The sequence below is a fragment of the Orbicella faveolata genome, unplaced genomic scaffold, assembly GCF_042242905.1.
Source record: "Orbicella faveolata isolate gen_17 unplaced genomic scaffold, um_ofav_v1 contig_36, whole genome shotgun sequence".
Classification (NCBI taxonomy): domain Eukaryota; kingdom Metazoa; phylum Cnidaria; class Anthozoa; order Scleractinia; family Merulinidae; genus Orbicella; species Orbicella faveolata.
In genome coordinates, this window is record NW_028301565.1 from 10167114 (window position 1) to 10188105 (window position 20992).

Sequence of the window (20992 nt, forward strand, 5' to 3'; positions counted from 1 at the left end):
GCACATCTGATCGATAGTTGCGAAACCAAATTTTGTAGGAATTTAGGAAAAGAAAGGCAACAACAAGATTTAGGTAGCTGGTGTTGTGAACAGGAAGCAAATATCTTGTTAAGCTTATCACCAGTGAAAGAATTCAGACACAGTTATACCGCATTGTACTTAATCGGTAGTGTCATTTACTTCCCTTGCCCTAATATTCCAATGGTAATATTATTTATTTATTTATTTATTTATTTATTTATTTATTTATTTATTTATTTTTTATTTTTTTTATTTATTTATTTATTTTTTATTTTTTTTTTTTTTTTTTTTCTGAGACCCACTTCACTTGGCGGTGCTAAAGCTCCCTCCAAAGGAAAGGAAAATAAGTCACAAATTGAGTTTATTCAAATCCACATAAACCGATACAAGCGAGCCGCTATACATGCCAGGACTGGAAAGTTCTACAGGCAATAATGTGCAACCATGTCGACCTCCATAACAAGCTTTTCAAAGTTATACACCAATTGGCTTACTTATGATCAGATCAGTCACAAAATCTTTTCTTCAGACAGGAGCCCAATACCAATGGGCGCCTGCTTCAGGCAACCGTTGGTTATTCCAAAACAACAAAATGAAAGAATTTAGTTTCTTAACTTACTACAAAACCTAAATGACGACCATTTTGAAGAAGGCGCGCATAAAAAGAAATTTATTCAGTTAACTGATTGGCCAGCGCTGTCGATCTTGTTAAAACACAATAAAAATTGCTCAACAACTGACCCACGTAGCTGCAAATGTTCTTTGCTATTGATATATCGCTGTTGTTTTTAAACACAATGTGCATGCAAATATCTGTTAGCCTTTCAGCACGTAACTGACGTCGCTAATAAACAAAGCGTAATTAATGAACCCTTTGGTAAGTTACGCAAAGTCGCAGGCAATCAAATAATGTCTCCATAGTCAATCGTGACAAATTCAAACAGGAGTCAGTTTAACTGTCAATACAGGTGAGCACGTCATAACTTTGTACTTGAAACCGCACCGGAATTTCGATGCAGAGTGTCAAGTGCATTTGGTATGTTCACTCGGCTATGACTTGATAATGACAAACAAGTTCACCAAAATTAAACTTGAGTAGCGTGTGTATCTTCTGCTTTCGCGCAGCACCTCGAAACCTGAGGCAGGTACTAGCTGGTATCATGCAAGTCTCCCCCGTCAACGAAGAGAAAGAAGTTCCCGGCGAGGACAGATGGAAGTTTTTTCACATTGTTGAGCTTGTTATGGTAAGTGGAAGTTCATTGGAAACGCTTTCAAATGCAACTCAGTTTCACAGTCGGTGTTCATGAGGAGGGCAAAGGAAGTTGCATCTCGATGATTTCTTTGACAAAACTTAGAATTAAGTGCCAATAACACACATCTCCTTACAAATGAACCGTTGCTATTGACAAAAGCCAAGTTTATATCAATCTGGAAGATGCAAAATGAGCATTGTACCTTTTGTCTCTCTTCATTGTTGTCCCTTAGTAGTCAAGGAATCTTCGGTAACTTACAGTAAACTACAGTTAACAGAACTGTGTGAGAAGCGCCTCACTACGTCAGTCACGTAAAGCTACGCTTTGAACAGAAAGATTCAGAAGCTTAAGAATGACACAGACATTAGTAACAAGAGTATTCAAAACAACGTAAAAAGTTCAATAGCGATTTCTCCCTTTGTTTACGGGGTCACTATAACACAGTTATTCTTTAAAAACGTTGGAAATAGTTCAAAGTGCCAAACGCACAGCTCTGACCAGTTCTCAAAGTTTGATAGTCAATTAAGGTTCAAAAAATCGTTTTAGTCCAGAGAAGTGTAGAATTCGAGAACTTAATTCATAGTGCACGTCGTCTATATTTTAAAGCATTCGATGCTCTGTGCGAATTAGTGAACAAGTAAATACGCGAAACGAAAACGTAATTAGCACGTTGTAACCGACTTGGTGTTAACAATTTCAGTTTTTTTCGAAAACCTTAAGAACCAAGCCGATCTGAATAACGTTGGATACGACTTACAAGAAAATATAAGTTAACAGTCTCGTTTAATATCTAGTGGTGTAAGGAACGATCAGTAATGTAATCTGCCTGCAAAGGCTTTACACAAGAGACCATAATCTTGCTTTACATTAGTATATAAGAAGTCTCATCGACTTATGTCCATCTTTCTGCGTTAGTATAAAAACACAACAACGACCCACATTCCAGTGTTTACTTCTTACGTAATTCAAAAAGTGGATCATGACAAAAGAGCAATATGAGACTATTTTGATGCTGTGTTTAATTTGCTAGTTGCGTTTAAAACCACGTTGATGCATTTTTGTAATGCAAATTGCCAATTGTGATATTGGTCACTCGCGTCATTCTTTGGTGCGCTGGAGCATAGAACGGCTTCATTGAGTAACTTTGAACTTTCACAGAAGCCCATTAACAATGGGTAATATAACAAATTATCAGACGGTCAATTATTTCCCTGATTAAACTAAATTTCTCTTGATCTTTGAGGCACAGTTGTATTATCTCGATTGATATGTATATATCGATGAAACTGATCGCGTGACAAGAAGCGACGATGTTTCCAGACGAAAAAAAATTGCTTTGTTTCTCATCCTTTTACTTTTTCTTCGAAATGCCTGAGGCAAGATAAATATTCATATTCTTTCACGTAATAGCATGAAAGGCTAATGAACCTCGGTGGGACATAAGAATGGAATATAGGAAAGAACTATATCAATTACCCTCCTAAAACAGCTGCTAATGCCAGTATAATATCCCATCACTTGCAAAACACTCGCCACGCGCGTGGCACTCGCAATGCGCGAGTAAGACACGTCAAGATTGAGGCATATGGAAAGCCAGTAGTTCTGTTGTTTGTTTTCTCTTTCATGAAGGCATAGTTATGAAGACTGCACAAAAACAGCAGCATCAAACGTAAAATGCTGTCGCTTGATTAGTCAAAAACAGATCAATTACCAAAGAACAAACAGAACCTCTGCCCTGTTTGTGATCATGATGACGTACGTTGCCATGGAAACGACGCAGCAATCAATGTCATCTAACAATGAGAAATTCTTATCTATCTATCCCGCCAATTTACTCCGGTGACCAATTTGTTTGTCATTTGTATTTCTTCCTTTGTTTATTTTTCTGTGTGGGAAGTTGCTTTTTTCTAAAAAAAAAAGTTAAAGTTTCCTTCTATTCAGTTTCAATTCTCTCATTTTGGCATTTGACGATTTGCAAGAGAATATTTGGTCCTTTTATTTGGAATTATAAAATGTTCGAGTAATTGCGCGCGCTGTGATTGGTCAGTTCGAGTTCATTATAGCTCCATAAAGCACTCTGCTTACGTCACGCGCGTGCATTATAACTCAACATATGCACGCAAGCTACGTCACGAAAATTTTGCCCTGGACAAAATTTGAGAATCAGCTAGTCCGTCCGCCATTATGGCTGAAGAATTTCCACGGTTTCAACTCGGGTTCGAATTCCTGAACGCCGAGAAAAGTAGCAGCGTTAAGGAGTCTCAAAATGAGGCACCTGTTCCAAAGAAAAAACGGTTTGCAGAACTGACAGAAGCGGAGAGAACCGGCTTTTGGTGGAAACGCAAGTAAAGTCTACGAAGAGCTCGACAAATTGGGCAGTAAACGCTTTCAAAGGTATGAATTTACGTAAACATGACTACAATCCAATACACATCTCAAACACTAAAACTTGAAACCTGTTTTAATTTAAAAGGCAGAATGACGAAAAAAGCATATTACAATGCTTCCTAAATAATGAGTTATACTGGCTTACCTACATCTTTGTCAACAAAAAGCAACATTTCACTTGTTTATACAATTAAATGTTTTCTAGCAGCTGTTGCGTATATCATTTAACAGTTAACCACTCGAAATACGCTTGCAACACTTAAAGGCTGAGTTGGAAAAAATGTTTTCTTTTCCTAGAATGGGGTGCACAAAAAGTTCCTGTGCTGCCAAAACTAGAGGAAATGAGCGACGAACAACTTGACAACAGTCTGTCACAGTTTTATACAGAAGCACGAAGCAAAACGGGTGAAGAGTACAGCAAGTCGTCCTTAATTACGTTCAGAAATGCAATAGAGAGGCATTTGAACAACCCACCTTATAACAGAAGTTTGAAGCTAAATTCTTCAACGTTTTCAAATTCCAATCGTATGCTGAACGCCAAAATTAAGAGCCTGAAACAGCAAGGGAAGGAAAATGTGCAGCACAAAGAGGCCATGCCAGTTGACGACTTGCAGAAATTGAAAGCTGGTCCAGTATTAAGCCTTGCAAATCCATGGTCTTTGCTGAGAAACGTGTGGTTCCATGTTGTTCTCTACTGGTGTAGAAGAGGTCGTGAAGGGCAGAGAAATTTGAAGCCGACGAGTTTTGCATTTGAAGTAGACGAGCAAGGCAAGCGCTACGTTACTATGACCCACGACGAGACCACCAAAAACCATCCCGGTGGACTTCAAGACCGATCCAGCTTTGAGAAGACGGCTCGTATGTACGAAACTGAGAGTGAGAACGACGGCTACCGAGCGCTGAGCTTGTATATCTCCAAGCTGAATCCGAAATGCGAAGCCTTATTTCAGCAACCTCGACGCGACTGGAATGAATCCGCCATCACATCCGAAATCTGGTACGAAAACCGCCCGCTTGGTGTCAACACTCTTGGAAACATGATGAAAGAAATAAGTACAAAGGCCAAGCTTTCCAAAGTTTACACAAATCACTGTGTTCGGGCGACAGCGATAACCTTGTGGTCTCAAGCCGGTTTGTCAGATCGCCACATCTGCCACATTTCGGGACACAGAAACCCGAATAGTCTCCAGCATTACAATTCTCGTCCGTCGTCTATCCAGCTCAGGAAATGTAGTGATGTCTTGTCTACCGCTCTACAAGGGGCCGACCAGACAAAACAGAAATCTCCACAATGCGATGAGCCTTTTAGTCAGCCAAAAGCAGCAGAAGTATCAGGCAGAGTGGTTGAAACGCACAGCCGATCATCCACCACAACGATCCACAGCGAAATGCTTGGCGGCATGTTCAATTCTTGCACAATCGGTTCAATGCAAATCAATCTTTATCCTCCTCAGAGCAAAAGTCAGTGAACTGGGGAACTGCTTCAGCTTTCGAAGATTCTTTTTGCTGTAATAATTTCTTTAGAACCGTTCTGACTTTTTTTAGAAAACGTTTGTTTCTTGCCACAAAGGGAACGGTTTTACTTTTCATTCAGCATTTAAGCCAATAAAAAGAAAGCATGTACATGTAAGGAGAATACTTATTTTGATTAATTAAAATTCGCAATCCTTTTCTTGTTTAATGTGTCTTTATGTTAATGTGGTGGTTTACATTTTATAAAAGAAATAAAAAAACTTGCCCTTCGTGCATTGTTGAGTTATATAAGCACTTGGGAATTTTTAAGAACACTCGAGAAGTGCGAGAAGCACTCGGCTGCGCCTCGTGCTTCTCTATGCACTTCTCTCGTGTTCTTAAAAATTCCCGCGTGCTTATATAACTCAACAATGCACTCGGGCGCGTTTTTTATTTCTATAATAAAACATGCTATTAAAATTTATTTAAAGTAGAGATTGGGTTTACAATTAAAACACAACTCAAATGAATGCATTGGTCTCTTGATTTTTTTTCAATATCTTTGCAGAAAGGCCAAGGTTACTTCTACAAAAGAAGAGAAAAGTATAAATGCACTGTATTTAAAGTCAACATGGGTGTCAAGGGTATCCATGTTTGCGATAAAAAAGGGATCAGGGTCCTTTTTAACATGGAAAAGGTCAGTATAATTTACTTGTTTATTACTCGTCTTTTAATCGGTAAATATATGTAGCTATTTTCATGTTTGTTGCCAAAGTCAATTCCATGAGGTACAGAAGTTGGTAGCATTCAATGCAGACAGGAGCCACTATGGCTCCTGATGCAGATCAAAAATACGTAAACAGTATAAGCTTATTAACATTCAGTTTGTGTGTTTACTTACTAGATTTTCTGAAATATAAATCCTTTTTTTAAAAATAACAATCGACGAGATGATGTACAGTCCAACTGAGCCATGTCTCTTTGGATGATATTAGAGGGATTCTTTGATAAGAATGTTCGTAGTTATCTGTACAGTTCCATGCATATGGATTTACAGCTCTCTAGACCTTCCAAATCCAACCGACAGTCTTAGATAAGCTGGAAATGATGAGGTTCCATACTGTGGAAGTTCCCTGATACGTTTACAAATTAGTCAAAATTTCATTACAACGCAGGACAGATAAGACAGGCTTATCCATTCTTTCAGATCTCCGGCTCCATAGAATAGGATCTGGTGAAAATGATCGTTGCAGAAGCTTTTAGAATGTCGTCATATTGTCCAGCCAATCGCTCCCCTCCTCACCGGGGAGTGGGGGGCGGGGGGGGGGGGTGGTAGACTCCCAGAAAAGTTGCGTGGGGATGTGCGGCCCACTTCCCAAAACCCTTACCCTATTTATGACCAAAATCTGTGATTTTTGCTACCCTATTTATGACCTCACCAAAAATTCAATACCCTATTTATGACTGTTGCGGCTGGGACAGTTGCCCTAAATATAAGTTATGAAGGGCTTTCGATGATGGTTTTATCTTATCGATAATGATGAAAAAGTTGCTTCTTCTGAGAAACATACTCAATTCAAGACTAGAGTGCAAAAACCATGCCCTATTTCTGACCAAAATTGCCAAAACCGATACCCTATTTATGACCAAAACCACTGAAAAACCATACCTTTTGGGTCGCACATACCTATATAGCCCATATAAGCGACTACAACCCACCCCCCTCCCTCCACCCCTCCCCGCGGGGCCAATCGATTGATTCCATTTTGTTTTCTCATTATTATCAGATTTATAAGGAGGCGGCCTTTGGAAGACTGAACTATAACATTTGTCTGCTGGATGGTTACACACCTTCAATGTTCTCAAATGGAGTTCCTCACGAAAATCAAAAAACATTTCTGATGCAAATCTGCAAAATAGCTCAGCAAAGTACAATATTTGAAACGAGTGTAAAACTGATCAAAGAATATTCCACGATATGGCAAAACGCAGGTAATGTAACATTTACCTTCTATTAGACCTTTTTAGCTTGGGCGGTTTGTTGCTCCATGCATTTATGAGCATGTGATGATACTCTTGAAAATTCTTGCTTTCAAATTTTCAGATAGTCTCGTGTATATGAAAGAATAATTTTTACATGGATAAAAGAATAATTCTCGAGAGAACATCACATGGTCTGGTCATGGGAAATCACACCGCCCAAGCTAAAAAAATCTATTTTACCTTTCAATTTATCTTCACGACAATCATTCTCTCAGCTTGGTTTAAGATCAAACGAAACTTGACTAGCCGAGTATATGTCTCTAAGGCTACCATGTTTTACATCTGCAGATTCTCAATTGAAATCCAACTGGGAAGAAAGCGTCATGAATCTCACAAGTGACATTTTCACAGAATCTTTCTTCGGAGTCAGAGTGGATTCAAACGCAATGTACACATGCCTTAAGGGGAGTTGGGCAAAAGGAAGGTAATCGTAAACCCATCTATAATCAACAGCTTATTTCTCCTAAATAACTCACTGCAATAATGAAAGGCAAGCGTGGCATGAGAATGATGTAATATAATATAATGATGAATAGCTAAGTAAGTAAATGAATAACAACATTGCTAAGGCGACTTTTCAAGTATAGGTTCATGTCTGAATTTGAAGACAAAAATCTTAATCTTAAGCAATTATCCAACGAACTAACCCACACTACAAACGAAATGCAATCGGTAAATCAAGACTTCTTTTAAAAAACGAAAACAAACAAACAAATAAATTTTCAGTTTGATTTTAAAAATTCTGAACTAAATTGATAAAGGCTGGTTTTCACTAGAGCATAAGCACAAGCACAAGCATAAGCACAAGCACAAGTGAAAACAGCCGCGACATAAACATAAGCATAAACAGAAAGATAAGAAGAACGAACCCACCTATTGGTCTTGTGCAGTTTTCACTAGTAACGCGCTCGACATAAGCATAAGCATAAGCACAAGAAAAACGAACCAGTTCTGTTTTTCATGTGCTTATGCTTATGCTTATGTCGAGCGCATTTTACTAGTGAAAACTGCACAAGACAAATAAGTGGGTTCGTTCTTCTTATGTTTCTGCTTATGCCTATCTTTATGTCGCGGCTGTTTTTACTTGAGCTTATGCTTATGCTTGTGCTTATGCTCATGCTCTAGTGAAAACCAGCCTTTAATAGGACTTAATGACATTGTTTAGAATGTAGGAATTCATAACCTAAGGAAGGGGAGTTTCACCGTTACATGAAGTACGGTATGAGGCATATAATAGTCTAACTCGGAATAAGATTTTACTGACTAATTTTTGATAATGGCTCATTCCGCTCTCCCTTAGTAAATTAAAAAAAGCAATGGGGGGTGCAAGTTGCTTAAAGAAGGCCTTCCGAGAGAGCCCAGGTATCGCCGACATTGTCAAAATCGCAGCCAATTCAGGAGTCACAGAGGACCAAGCGTTAATGGACGTTTTATTTATGCTCAAGTAAGTACCTTACGTTGTAACTGAACAGCTTTAGAGTTTTTCAATTGAGTGTTAAAAGTAATCTGATTTTACCTTGAGTTTTCTTTAATGTGAGCAATGATTGGCTTAAAATATCTCGAACCACATTAGTTCATTTTGTTGTTTACTTAATAATGGGGTTTTAGGACGCTTTATTTTGTTTTACGGCTCTATTATCCGCTAAAACAACTACCTACGTATCTAACAGCGTATTTCTTTTTTTTTTCTACACAGTTTCAATTCGTACGGCGGTGTTTCTGGCGCTCTAAGGTCCTGTCTGGCTCGTCTATTTATACTAGAACAGGAATATAAACAGAAAATGAGAAATGAAATAATTACAGTGTTATCAAACCAGGAACTCTCCATAGAGGCGTTTAAGGAAATGCCTCATCTACACAACTTCGTCCTGGAGATACTGCGCATGCACCCGCCAGTGCCGGTTTTCTTTGGGAGAGCCAAGTAAGTACTGAGCGCATTTAATGGAATGTACTCTTCAAGGTTATCTAAGTTCAAGCCACGTAATTTCGTGTTTTTCAACGATAAAAAGACAAGTTCGTTTCGATTCCATAATAGTCGTGAGTGCGATTTGTAATATTCGGTCGAGACTCTCCTATGTCTTTGAGCCGACTTGAAGATGTGACGACGTTACTCTTACCAAGGTTTCTGCCTGCTGTTAGGAAAAAGTCCTCCTTCTGCCACGGTTTGCTGTCTTCATAAAAAACATTCTACCACACCGCCGCACCGCCTCACCACCCACCTCACTTGCCAGCACTCCATGGCCACTCTCCATTGTTATTTCATTTCAAAGCTCTCAAAAAGGTTTTAAACAAGTAACATTATCTATCATTCTACCGCCAACAGAGACAACTTTATTCTGCAATCAGAGTGTGGCAACTTCATCGTAAAGAAGGACGAACTTCTTGTGGGAAACGTACACATGGCTCACAGAGACGAAAGCATATTCGATCAACCGAATACATTCATGCCGTCTCGTTTTGAAAACGAGGTAAGTTTTATTGCGTTAACAAACCCCTTCCGAGTATGTTAATTCGACATTGCTGAGCTGAATGGCAAAGAGAATAAAGAAATTCGTTAACTTTCGGCATTGTTTAAACACTAAACATTCAAAGCTGTCGTAAAAAGGAAAGCGTGATTGAGTAAGCGTGGAACTTGAACGGATTAACTTACAATTTACGGGAAAAGAAACCTTCAAAAGGATTTCAGCAGAATCACAAAACTAGCTTCTTTTTCTTGGCAGTGCGTGTGTAATTCCCTTGAAAACAATTTGTTGCTGTTATTTTCAGGCTTTATTAGAACATATCATGTTTGGATATGGACCATTTAATGAAGAGCCCACGCCCAAAAATCATCACTGTCCAGGACAGGTAATACATGCTGAAGAAACCAAATGAAAGAGCAAAGCCACAAACACACCAATACAAACAAATACAATACATTCTACATTGCTTTTCTCAATAATGTTTTATCAAAGAGGGCAGATCCATTATGCTGGTAAAAAAAATATTTTTGATAGTATTACTCAGAGGGGAAGAAAAACAAAAAGGATCCTTAACCTTCCCAATGAAAATATTATTTCCGATGACTTTCGAAGAGTCTCTTCATTCTTTCTTTCCTTTTCTTTTGCTTGCCATCATCTTTTGCTATCATGTTTATCTTCGTTCTCAAATTTCCACTTTCGTCGTTCATAATACTCTGTAGCTTTTTTATCCGTTATTTTGTTTTAATTACCACCTCCATTCTTCAATCTGGTTTTGCAATGTTTCTCCTCAGGACATCACCCTGACTGTGCTCAAGGTTGTAGTGTCACACATTTTGCTATATTGCGAGTTTGCTTTGGTAGCACGCCCCGAGTGGACCGGCAAAAAGTAAGAATATCCCGCCATTAAAAACTTTTGGGGGTTTGTGTGTCGAGTAATGTTCCATGGGTGGTTGACAGACGCACGTGAAAAAAAAAAGTACTTAAGTTGTCAAAAAGTGAATATTTTTTTAGCATGTTCCATGACAATGACTACTTTTATGTTTTCCTATGCTTTGTCTCCAGATTAAGAAGAGTTGGTTGTCCGGACAAGCCAATGAAATTGTCGTATTTCAAATACACGCCAACTGAGGTAACAAAAGATGAGACAGTTCTGAATCGGCCGGTCTGTCTTTAAGTCAGTCAGTCATATTCAGTCATGATCAAGAGCACGTTTCTCAAATGTACAGTCACTTCCAAAGTTAGAATGATGAAGATCAGAATCACTTAAATTGAACATATCAATCGCAATTGACGAGTTCAAAGCTGATTCGGTTGTCTTGTTCTTAATCAGGCTCAAGTTGGCGAAGCACAACTTCAAGTGACGAGCATAGAAAACGACTAGGATCCGCTGTCGTGAACCTGGGGTCAATGTACAACCTACATACGATCAGCCATAAGGAAGTTTCCATAGAAAAGGAACCTACGGTGGCACTCACCTAAATACATGAACTGAGGCGAAATAGTAGCAAATCCAAGAGACACTACGATGCTCTCTATTGAGAGGCCACAACCGATAAGCAGGATGTCATGGCAAGGGCATTATGTTTGGCTGCACCAAAGGCACCACATGCGTACACGCACCAGTGGATATTACATACTACATATAGAAGTCTGAAGCCTTACACACTTTAAATTACATCGAATTTAAAATGAACACGCACCGGTGGATAAGTTCCTAGATGAGAATTACTTATGCGCGTGCAATATTGGATAATTTATGTCACGTTTATTTAAAGTTACCACATGGCCAACTTTTGTTGGTAAAACTTTCGTGATGAGTTGTGTTTAATGAAAAAAGTCTCTGGAGAGGAACGACAGGAATTTTAGTAGCCATATACTTTACAAGCTAAACGTCTCTTTTATATGCAACAAACTGGTAGCGTATCAGTTGATAGATGCCGGCTAGCAATATTTCGCTAGCTAACGAAACTTAACTTGGTAAATCACTGATCAAATTCTCATATCAAACAGTTAAGGAAATGTATGCCTAATCACATGGAGAATACAGTTATGCTTGAAACTACCCACATCACCCAAGCCCTTCCCGTCCTGTTCCGTTTACACAACGGGATCAGATACAAACATAAATTTATGGTTAGCAAGTTAATTTACTTTAAGTCTATAATATATGTACGTAACAAAAAAAACACAATTATCACAATAAAGTACTTTAGAAATTTTATTTGCTCTGATATATTATTGTTGTAGCAACAGAAAACGAGTGAAAAAGTCTTTTTTACAAAGTAAAAATGTATATAAAAAAGAAAATGAAATGGCACAAATCATGACACAAAAATTATTTTAGGTAGGAATGTCTTTGTTCCTGTGCAGGTTTGTTTGTTATTGGTTACAAGATCAGTTCATTAGCCTGTTATTGCATTCATGGTCTGAACGCTCCGTAAACGCTCGGGGGGTTTCACAGTTAGCCAAATTGCGCGCGACTTTGTCCCCACCCTCCGTCTCTTCCGCCTCTCGCCTCTGTGCCCTCAAGAAATCATAGTAGATGTATTTGCCAACGGGACTCATTAGGCCCCTGGTGGCAGCATAGCGCAGACGTGACCTATTTCTGGTCAAACGCCGCGGAAATATTGACTATTTCGAAGTGAATGCAGACTAGTGACAACACAAGTTAACATGTTTAAATTTTTGACATCGCTTAACGTTTACTAACTAAATTACTTACTAGTTGAGGATCAATACACCGGTAGAATATATTATTCATTTTCAATTTACAATATTTAATTTGCCACTTTCGGCCTTATTTTTTCGTAAAAGAATTGTCTTCCTATGGGTTCTAGCACTCCTCGCTTTGTTGTGAGAGCTCTCTTCTTGGCAGTTTGAAAAATCTTATTTGCAAATTCATAAAATTCATTTTCCATTTTCCATATTTTGGATTGCTCGAAGTATTCGATCGTTGACTGCTCCAAGGGTTTCTTGGACGCTGTCTTTCGTAGATGAGATTTCCCACCTAAAACAAGTTTAACAAGTATTATGAGTCAGAATAAAATTAAATATCAAACATGCATGTACACGTAGGGGTTCAATTCTACCATAAGTCCAAGGAAATAAATTTCCTTTTCGGGGTTTGAAACTGATTGAGCCCGCGGTACTCATCACTCTCGTTGCTAAGCAACACAGCGTTTCCTAATGACGCTACGCTAACCGGACAACCTTCAGAATACACACAAATAAAACGAAACGATTCGGATTGCCTTGCAAGGATACGTCAGAACCCAGCAATAGCTTGAAACCTTCACCAACTCATGAAAGCGGCAGAAAACATAAGCTGTATTACTGCATGTTACCTCAAACAATGTGTTCACACCGGTCATGTGTTAGGCAAAGGAGATAAGTTTCAAATTCAAAAGGTGTTGTCGATGTAACAGGCTTTGTTAGGGCGTCGTGTGCTGTCTCTCAACTGCTTCTCGTCTGTAAACCTTGATACAGCGAGGAGGTTAACGAAAATAGTGCAATGCCACTACGCAGAAATGAGATACGTCGAGTAACCAAAGACCTTCTTGAATCTCGATGTCGGGACAACATGTGGCGTTTTTCGACGATCATAAAAAATCTCTTTCTCTAAACTAACTATCTTGTCCAATCAGAAAGCAGGTCGAGCCCTGCTGCTGATGTTAACAAACTGGCCTGCTCTGACTTTGATTGGTCAAATAATAAATTACGCTAGTAACTAAGAGTATGTGACGTGACTTTTGGTTTCCCAGCCTACCCTGTGACAAACAGAGCCTGGTCGCAGGCTATTCCCAGCCAAACTTGATGAGGGGTAATCTTGTACACCCAGGAATTGGCATACCTAGGCCTCATACCTACATTAAAGAAACACATGAAACATACAGCACCTTCGTTGAATAATTTCGTCGCTCCTTTAAAGATTCTTGGTACAGTTGCTTCCAAAATGGCCACAAAATCGCCAATTTCTTCAGTGATTCCTACCAACAAGTACTTTTCAACCAAGTTTCTTTTAGCCTGCTCCAAAGCCCACTTATTTCCTGGAGACCTGATATGAAAACACCGATCAACTCAGTAGGACACATCACATTTGTTAATTTGAAGCAGGGCTCAAAGGGAAACAGCTCAATAAACACGGGTGCCCTAGCCTGTATAGTAGGCGTTAAACGAGGGAGGGGGGGGGGGGGGGGCGGAGGCAAAGCGTGGATGGATGGAGGAGGACTTCTTACTTGCGTTTTTTGCCTCCCTAACCCTTCCCTGTTTACGCATACAATGCAGGTTATGGGTGATTGGTTGGGTGCTGCAGTTGCCTCAAGGTCAAGATCATATTGTGACACTGTACCATATTTGGCTATGCAAGGCAGAAGGCTGAGGAACATTTATTAACAGGGAAAAGAAATTTCAGCCACAAGATGTAAGATCAGAAGGATTACATGTAAAGAAGAAGTGGTTTCTTGCCTCCTATTTAGACAGTGTTTTGTGTATTTGATGGTTGGTTGTTGTTTTTTTTTGTTATTATCATTATTATTATCATTTATTTTTGGGAAGGGGGGGGGGGGGGGAGGTTGAGTACCAAGAAGGGAGCATAAGAGGGAAAGGCATTTAACATTTGGCCCTTGATTGCTTAACTAGAAGGGTTGGTTAGGAGGCTTTGGCACATGAATAAAGTTATTGTTATTAACAAAATATAGTCTGCAGAAGACTGTTTAACAACACAAACCATTGAGAAAAAGCTTAAGTCCCTCACCAGCACTGTGATGCATGGCCACAAAAGAATGGGATTTGCAGCCACAACTTTTCAGGCCGGCAGTCTGGGTTTTCTCTTTGTACACATTCATCAAATGTCTGAAATAAAGAGTTACATGCTTTTACACAGGTGTATAAATTAAATCCTCTTAAATTCACCACAGAGCCTCTAACTTTTATGAAAATTGTCTGACATTTTTCATGGTTGCAAGATTGTAACAATGTGCTTCCTTAATGTAATATAAGAATGAGGTGCAGATTGCTTTCCACCAAAAGATGTCATGTGATGCACTGTCCAATTCAAGACGATGTATTTCAGTGGTAGAGTATAATGCTATACTTGGCATTTGAGATTATTTTTATGTCAGTGAAACAGGTGGCAAACTTGGAAAAAAAATCTGAGTTCTTCATCTAAGACACGGGACCTAAGACCTTCTGCTCACAAGTTAGATACTACTGAGCTACATGAGACTATTGGGAGCTAAGGCCATAGACTTTGTTCATACATGACAAACATCCTGCATACCACTAGGAGGTAAATGTTAGTGAACAGCATACTCACAGTGACAATAAATTATCAGTGGATACTTCACAATTGCTCACCTCTTTGTCTCCCTGCCTTGTCCTTCGCAGATAAGGCCTAAAGGTATCACCATACCTTAAGAAATAATAATATGAGACAAGTCTGTCCAGCGGTTTCCTAATAATGTTTATATACAAAGGCCTCCTGTCAACACCAAATTTTTCAAACTCGACATAGGCAAGATGACCATGATAAACGGCAGGCATTTTCTGTCTCCATCTTGTGATATTGTGAGCAAATCTCATTTGGTCAGGGATTGAAATTGTGTGCGAGTTTCGACTCACATTCAGGTGCAGGGCATGGAATTTGTTTGGATGGCAGAGGTCATAGATAACGCCCATGAAAGAAGTGCTGCCAGTCTTGGGAACCCTGTTGTAGAATATCACAATGTGGTCATCATCAGCTTCCAAGGTAGCCTCTCTCCTACTGGATGACTTTAAAGAGAGACTGAATGAATATTACAAATGATACAAGAATGCTTGATTAAAATTACCTTGATTGTTTTGCACAATGGTGCAGAGACCATATGTGTCGAGCATTTAAATTTTAACACAATACTTTGTAATTAAACTGTCTAACACTCTGTAACCCATTTTTTGTGCCTCATAGCTATTATTATTAATAAATAATATTCACTTTCCAGTAACCACCAGTCCTATTAGAAGTCTTTTGTTTAAGTTTCTGATAGAAGCATGCAATAATGCTACTGGGATTCTTCATTTCCATATTCTTGAGACACTATGAACAATTATTAATAAACAAATGACAATATTTATTATCTATTCTATTACTATAATAATTTTTCGAAATACTAGGAAATAGATGAATAAAAAGAGATATCATGAATATACTCACTGCTGAATGCTTTTCAATTGATATCACTGTAACACTAAATCTTACCTTGAGGCTGCTTTCCCAAAGCACATCTTTCAAAATATTGCTATCTGGCAAATTCCTGGAGTACTCTATTTAACAAAAAAAGTAACTCAGCAAATTAAAAACAAAATGAAATGAAAGTCATGGTTACATTGGTATTTAAAATACACATAGGGTGTCTGACTTTTCAAGACACCCTGTCAAAAGAATGCATCTCAAAAACAAAACCATGTACTGACAGGATATGATTAGATGTAGCTCAAGGCAGGCCTCTTAACGGATCGCTATTTTGAATGTAGTTACATACATGTATCTCATTGGTATGGAATTTTTCAGATCAATTCCCAACTCCCTCTTGAGGTGTGTCAAACAGAAATGAAAACACAAAGAGACACAATGACACCTACAGACTCCATTTTCTTCAAGAACCTTTCAAGGGCAATTACCTAAGCAATATTCACAAACTGCAGAATACTCACAATTAAGTCACACAAACTGCAGAATATTCAAGACCCCACTGAAGCAACGTACTTATATTACAATAAACTGTTACGTACTTCACAAAATAATTACACAAATTCTGGAGGATAAAAATCAGCTTTCAGAAGTCTAAAAAATGTCTTTCTTGACTAATTTACATCCATGCTACTTTAGTGCATAGTCTCCTCAAGGGCTTGTCAACAAAGTTCAAGGACTCAGTGCTGGTAAAAATCCAAGAACTTTACACAGAGAAAACCTAAATCTTTAATTTTCATAAGGCAAGGACTTCTCAAGGATCCTGCAATTATTCAAGGACTTTCCAAGGCATGTGCAAACCATGAGACATCAGACATACAAGGAAGGAGGATGGGATGGTGGATGCCACCCCCCATTAGGTTTTTTCAAAGTTTTGAAAAGATGATTTACTCTAAGAAGCTGAAGCTTTCAGTAGCTGTTCATTCATCGTCTGCAGAAATTTTGATATGTCAATTGTGTCCATGATTTTTGATGTTGCATGGCCATTACAGAATTGCACCCACTGAAACATGTCAACTGAATATGTAAATTAGCTTCCAAAAAAGTTAACAGGGTACGCATAACTAGATGCTGAGAGATGTCATCATTAAAATCCCGAGTGTATATCAATGTCAAAACCATTGTTCCTGAAAGCCTTGATCGAGTCATCATGTAACAATAGACCTAATTAGGACAGCCATCTTGATTTAACCACTATTGTTGAGAAATACATCACTTAAATTTAATAAAAGCAAGAACTTTGCATAAACAAGTCCATAATAATTGTCAATGGGACCGTGCGAATACTTTTTAATTTGTCAAGAGATATTGGCCAACGTATCAATCGGTTCAAACGCACGTACAATATCGCCAAATTAACAAACAACATAAAGAGCAAACATCTGCGGATCTAATTTCTTTCTTCAAAAATAGGCGATACAAAAATACCAGAAAAAAGCTTACGATTTACTTGTCCTTTTCGCCTTACTCCTTCTGTGAGATCCAGTTATTTTCCGGACAGCGTGATAAAATATATATACCAAATGCAGTGCTAGAAACTACTTGATAAAATGGCACCAGCAAACCAAAGTGATCGCTGTTTTCCTTCTCAGCAGAATTTCTAAGTGACAGCCACCGCAGAAAAAATCCATCGCTCTCACTTCACTCTTTACGTGAACATCAAATCAAAAGGGCTTTTTAAACTACTCTCAGGACACGGTGTATATTTCCACACAGCTTGTGTTTAATTTTCCACATGGCGGTCACTTGTTGTGTCTTTTGTAATGAAATATTTTCCCATAGTTTTGCATAGGCAATCTTTGTTTCCTTTACAGCTAGCATTGATCAAAAGTAAGAACATTTTTACACTTTTTTCACAATACTAATTGCTCCTGCTGTCTCGAACAGAATGAGGGGGAGAATTATTTGTTATGAAGTCAAAGGGAACTGAAAATGGCGGCAAAGCTTTATGGGTGCACCAAGCATGTTGGGTACCCCACTTTTTTCAGCTGACGCGTTTCAATGGGCACGATTCTGTAATGCAACCACAACTTTCATGTAGGTCTGGCCAAAAATCAATTTTTTTGGACATAACTCTCAATTTTTTCCAGTTTTCATCATTAAATCACAGAAGTTGATAAATGTTTACATTCCATACACATTCTAGCTTTCCATTATTTTTTTACTGTGTATGAAAATAGTGAAATCCAAGATAGCACATCTAAGATGGCGGGTCAAATGACTTCATATAATGTCATAACCAACAAAAATGGTGTCATCTTGTAGAGCGTGCTCAGGGCTACAGTAGCTTCTCAATGTAAATTTAACCTTAACAGAACAAAACCCCCACGTGGCTCACTTTTCAGTTCAAGATAAGATCCCTTGTGATCAAGACCATTTTACAGTAAGAAGACCAAATAGACCAAAATTCTCAATAACAATCAAGACCCGCAAACGTTGGTAAGCAATGGCTTATTTATGGTGCTAGTTATATTACTGAATCTAAATTTGTGATTCTACAGTAAGGGTTATTGCAAAATTTTGACTATTCTTAAGATTCTCAACTACCCAGGCACATTGCAATTAATAACACAGAGCTCTCAAGTCTCACACACTGGGCGTGAGACTCACGCAAACAAATTCAATCTTATGCCCTCGCGCTAAAACTATTATTTCTCACACATTTAAGATTCCTTGCTGCTTTAGTTAAGTTCCTTCATAACAAACTATCTTTTATGATACATGTATAATTTAATCCTTCTTGGTTTTGTACTCGCTTCGAACACTTTACTCTTGTGCAGAACCAGCGTTTCTCTGACGGTGGGTACATGTAAGTCAGAATATTAAGAAAGAGTTGATATTGGTCCAATAACAAGAAAATTCTGGGATCTAAAGAGTTGCTTTTAAAGCATCACATTTCTGCTCAGAATGAAGGGAAACACCTCCTCGCTACCTTCATTTTCTAAAATTTCATAGGGGAGCATGTCCCCAGACCCTCCTAGCCAGGTGACGCCTGCGACGTCACAAACAATGGCTATGCCGTCGAAGATCTCACTCTTTGCCAGCAAGTTAACTTGAGAGCTCTGTATAACATGAGATCAGTTATTCTTAGCTATGAACACAAGGATATTGGGTGATTTCTTACAATGTATGTAATGATTTCAGTCGACCTCATTGATACAAGAATGTCCTGAGACTACAGGAATAGGAAGAAAAAAGAGACAATCCTACTTTGAATATTAAATGATAGAAATAGCATCAAATGCAAACTTGGAAAAAAAATCTGAGTTCCAGATGGGATTTGAACCCACAACCCTCCATTTCACCCACAGTTCACCCTTGCTCGCCATGGAGTCTGCAAAAGCTCAGTGGTTAGAGCATCCGACTAGATACAGAGGATTGTGGGTTCAAATCCCATCTGGAACTCGGAGTTTTCAGTTTTCAGAGTTTTCAGTTGATGCTATTTCTATCATTTAATATTCCTTATAATTATTTTATTACTCACTTTGGATAATCCTTAACATTGGTCAGTTGTTTACTCTAACCCAGGATACAAAAATGAGATATTTTCAATAATATTATAATATGAGAGACACCATTACAGAGAGATTGCATAATTACCATACTGTTGGAATATCAGAACATCACGTGCAAACTAGCAAATTATAGGTATCCCTGGTCATCTTATATTGAAAAGACAATTTAGATTAAGTCAAAGACTTCTAATGAATACAAGAACAATTATTCTATATATTTGGGGTAAAATTAATGGCACAACTAATACAAAGATGCACTCAGATGTTAATATTCACAAATTGTCATTGTATTATAATCTGCCATACCGAGTCACACGGGCGCAGGATTAACTTGTCTAAACCAATTAATTTAAGTCTTGAATTTTTCTGTAATTGAATTAAACAATGAACAAGAAGGAAAATACTTAGGGCATGACAAATATCTGTCTTTAACACACAGAAAGTTTGGGGGTAGAATTCAATCGGATATGCGTAAAACAAAGAAACTCAAATATACGCTTGTGCCTTTCGAAAAACCCGGCATGTGAAAAATAAACAGTACTCGAACTCCACCGTATCAGATCGTGTATTGCTGACCTATGAAGAGGATTGTGACAGTCGCGTATCGAGGAAAAGATCATATGTAAACTGAGTTCTACAGTGAAGAATGTAGAAAAAGTGAATCTTACTAATGAGAATAGCTAGATCATACCGTTCTGTTGGGTTGGAACGCTTGTCTGTAAAATTTGGACCTCCAGAATTACAAATGCGATGATAAATGCCACAATCATCCATTTGTTCACAATCATTCTTCCAATAAGGAGAAGCAGCTTTGGAAGAACCATACATTCGTGTAAACTCTAGGAGTTTTCGCTATATACATAAAACTAACACTCTAGCTGACTCGACTAGAGAACTATAAACATTCCAGCTGTCGAAGATTGCCCTAATCAAGCGAGGAGTCTGGAACGAGTTCTTTTAAGTACTAGGTTCCAGTTCTCCGTGTGAACTTGACAGGGCTAAGCTTGGGGCGGATATTACTATGGTATCATGGATAGCTGTATAACATTTTAAAATTTGCAAGATCTACGATAGCAATCAGCACTCCTGATAGATCCTGATAGGATGTAACTAGGTTGTGTGTGTGTCCAACATAATATTATTCGCCCAATGTGTCAAGAGGAAGGCAATTAAATGTACTTTTATGAGATTATCAGCACATATCTGTAAGTGTACTATCGGTGAAATTCCGCTAACTTTCAGTATCGATTCAGTAAGTGCCGGTTACTATTATTATTGTTGTGCGTATCACGAAGGAGGAAAATATCTCGCATGGAGCGACTTGGTACAGTAATGACTCCGAGCTTCCAGTGTACTGGGAACGAGTGCGGTCACTTAAAACACCGGCTAGCGCACATAAATATCATGTTTTCAGCCTAAATAGAAATAAATACCGTTACAACGACAAGAGTTTAAAAAAAAACAAACAAACAAACAAAGAACTCTTTGAGCCTACTTCTGAATGCAAGTCCTGCTTCGGCCTGTTTCCATAAATAACTTGAACAGTGACTATTGAAACAAAATGTATTATTGTACCCAGTAGTTCACTACTTACACACGCTTCGTATCCAGGCATCACTAGTTCGTCAGTTT

The 20992-nt window shown here is 38.4% G+C and overlaps 3 protein-coding genes across 4 annotated transcripts; 2 read left to right on the plus strand and 1 right to left on the minus strand.

Annotated features, from left to right (window-relative positions):
* The first annotated feature begins 839 nt into the window (after positions 1-839).
* Positions 840-11840, plus strand: LOC110051629 (uncharacterized). Of its 2 annotated transcripts, XM_020757680.2 has the most exons (12): positions 840-989; positions 1147-1265; positions 5683-5811; positions 6902-7106; positions 7446-7581; positions 8458-8601; positions 8854-9078; positions 9481-9625; positions 9924-10004; positions 10411-10505; positions 10682-10748; positions 10950-11840. In XM_020757680.2, the coding sequence occupies exons 2-12, from the start codon at positions 1182-1184 to the stop codon at positions 10998-11000; spliced, it is 1362 nt and encodes a 453-aa protein (XP_020613339.2). In that variant the 5' UTR covers positions 840-989; positions 1147-1181; the 3' UTR covers positions 11001-11840. The 2 variants fall into 2 exon arrangements, with proteins under 2 accessions (XP_020613339.2, XP_020613338.2); XM_020757679.2 differs by lacking the exon at positions 840-989 and having other exon boundaries at positions 1005-1265.
* Positions 2182-5337, plus strand: LOC149102247 (uncharacterized). Its single transcript, XM_089274455.1, has 2 exons — positions 2182-3668; positions 3960-5337. The coding sequence occupies exon 2, from the start codon at positions 4004-4006 to the stop codon at positions 5129-5131; it is 1128 nt and encodes a 375-aa protein (XP_089130581.1). The 5' UTR covers positions 2182-3668; positions 3960-4003; the 3' UTR covers positions 5132-5337.
* LOC110051630 (heparan sulfate 2-O-sulfotransferase 1-like) lies at positions 11811-20285 on the minus strand. Its single transcript, XM_020757681.2, has 6 exons — positions 20052-20285; positions 15855-15919; positions 14975-15388; positions 14373-14470; positions 13516-13673; positions 11811-12626 (listed from the first exon to the last, which is right to left on the minus strand). The coding sequence occupies exons 1-6, from the start codon at positions 20182-20184 to the stop codon at positions 12397-12399; spliced, it is 1098 nt and encodes a 365-aa protein (XP_020613340.2). The 5' UTR covers positions 20185-20285; the 3' UTR covers positions 11811-12396.
* Between the last annotated feature and the right edge of the window lie 707 nt (positions 20286-20992).

Bases quoted from the DNA above. Each gene is read 5' to 3' on its own strand.
- LOC149102247 (XM_089274455.1), top strand. From the start codon at position 4,004: ATGAGCGACGAACAACTTGACAACAGTCTGTCACAGTTTTATACAGAA.
- LOC110051629 (XM_020757680.2), top strand. From the start codon at position 1,182: ATGCAAGTCTCCCCCGTCAACGAAGAGAAAGAAGTTCCCGGCGAGGAC. The intron at 5,812-6,901 runs GTCAGTATAATT...CATTATTATCAG, and splicing joins TCCTTTTTAACATGGAAAAG to ATTTATAAGGAGGCGGCCTT. The intron at 7,107-7,445 runs GTAATGTAACAT...TTACATCTGCAG, and splicing joins CACGATATGGCAAAACGCAG to ATTCTCAATTGAAATCCAAC.
- LOC110051630 (XM_020757681.2), bottom strand. From the start codon at position 20,184: ATGGTTCTTCCAAAGCTGCTTCTCCTTATTGGAAGAATGATTGTGAAC. The intron at 15,389-15,854 runs GTAAGATTTAGT...CTCTCTTTAAAG, and splicing joins TTTGGGAAAGCAGCCTCAAG to TCATCCAGTAGGAGAGAGGC. The intron at 14,471-14,974 runs GTGAGCAATTGT...TCTTTATTTCAG, and splicing joins CAAGGCAGGGAGACAAAGAG to ACATTTGATGAATGTGTACA.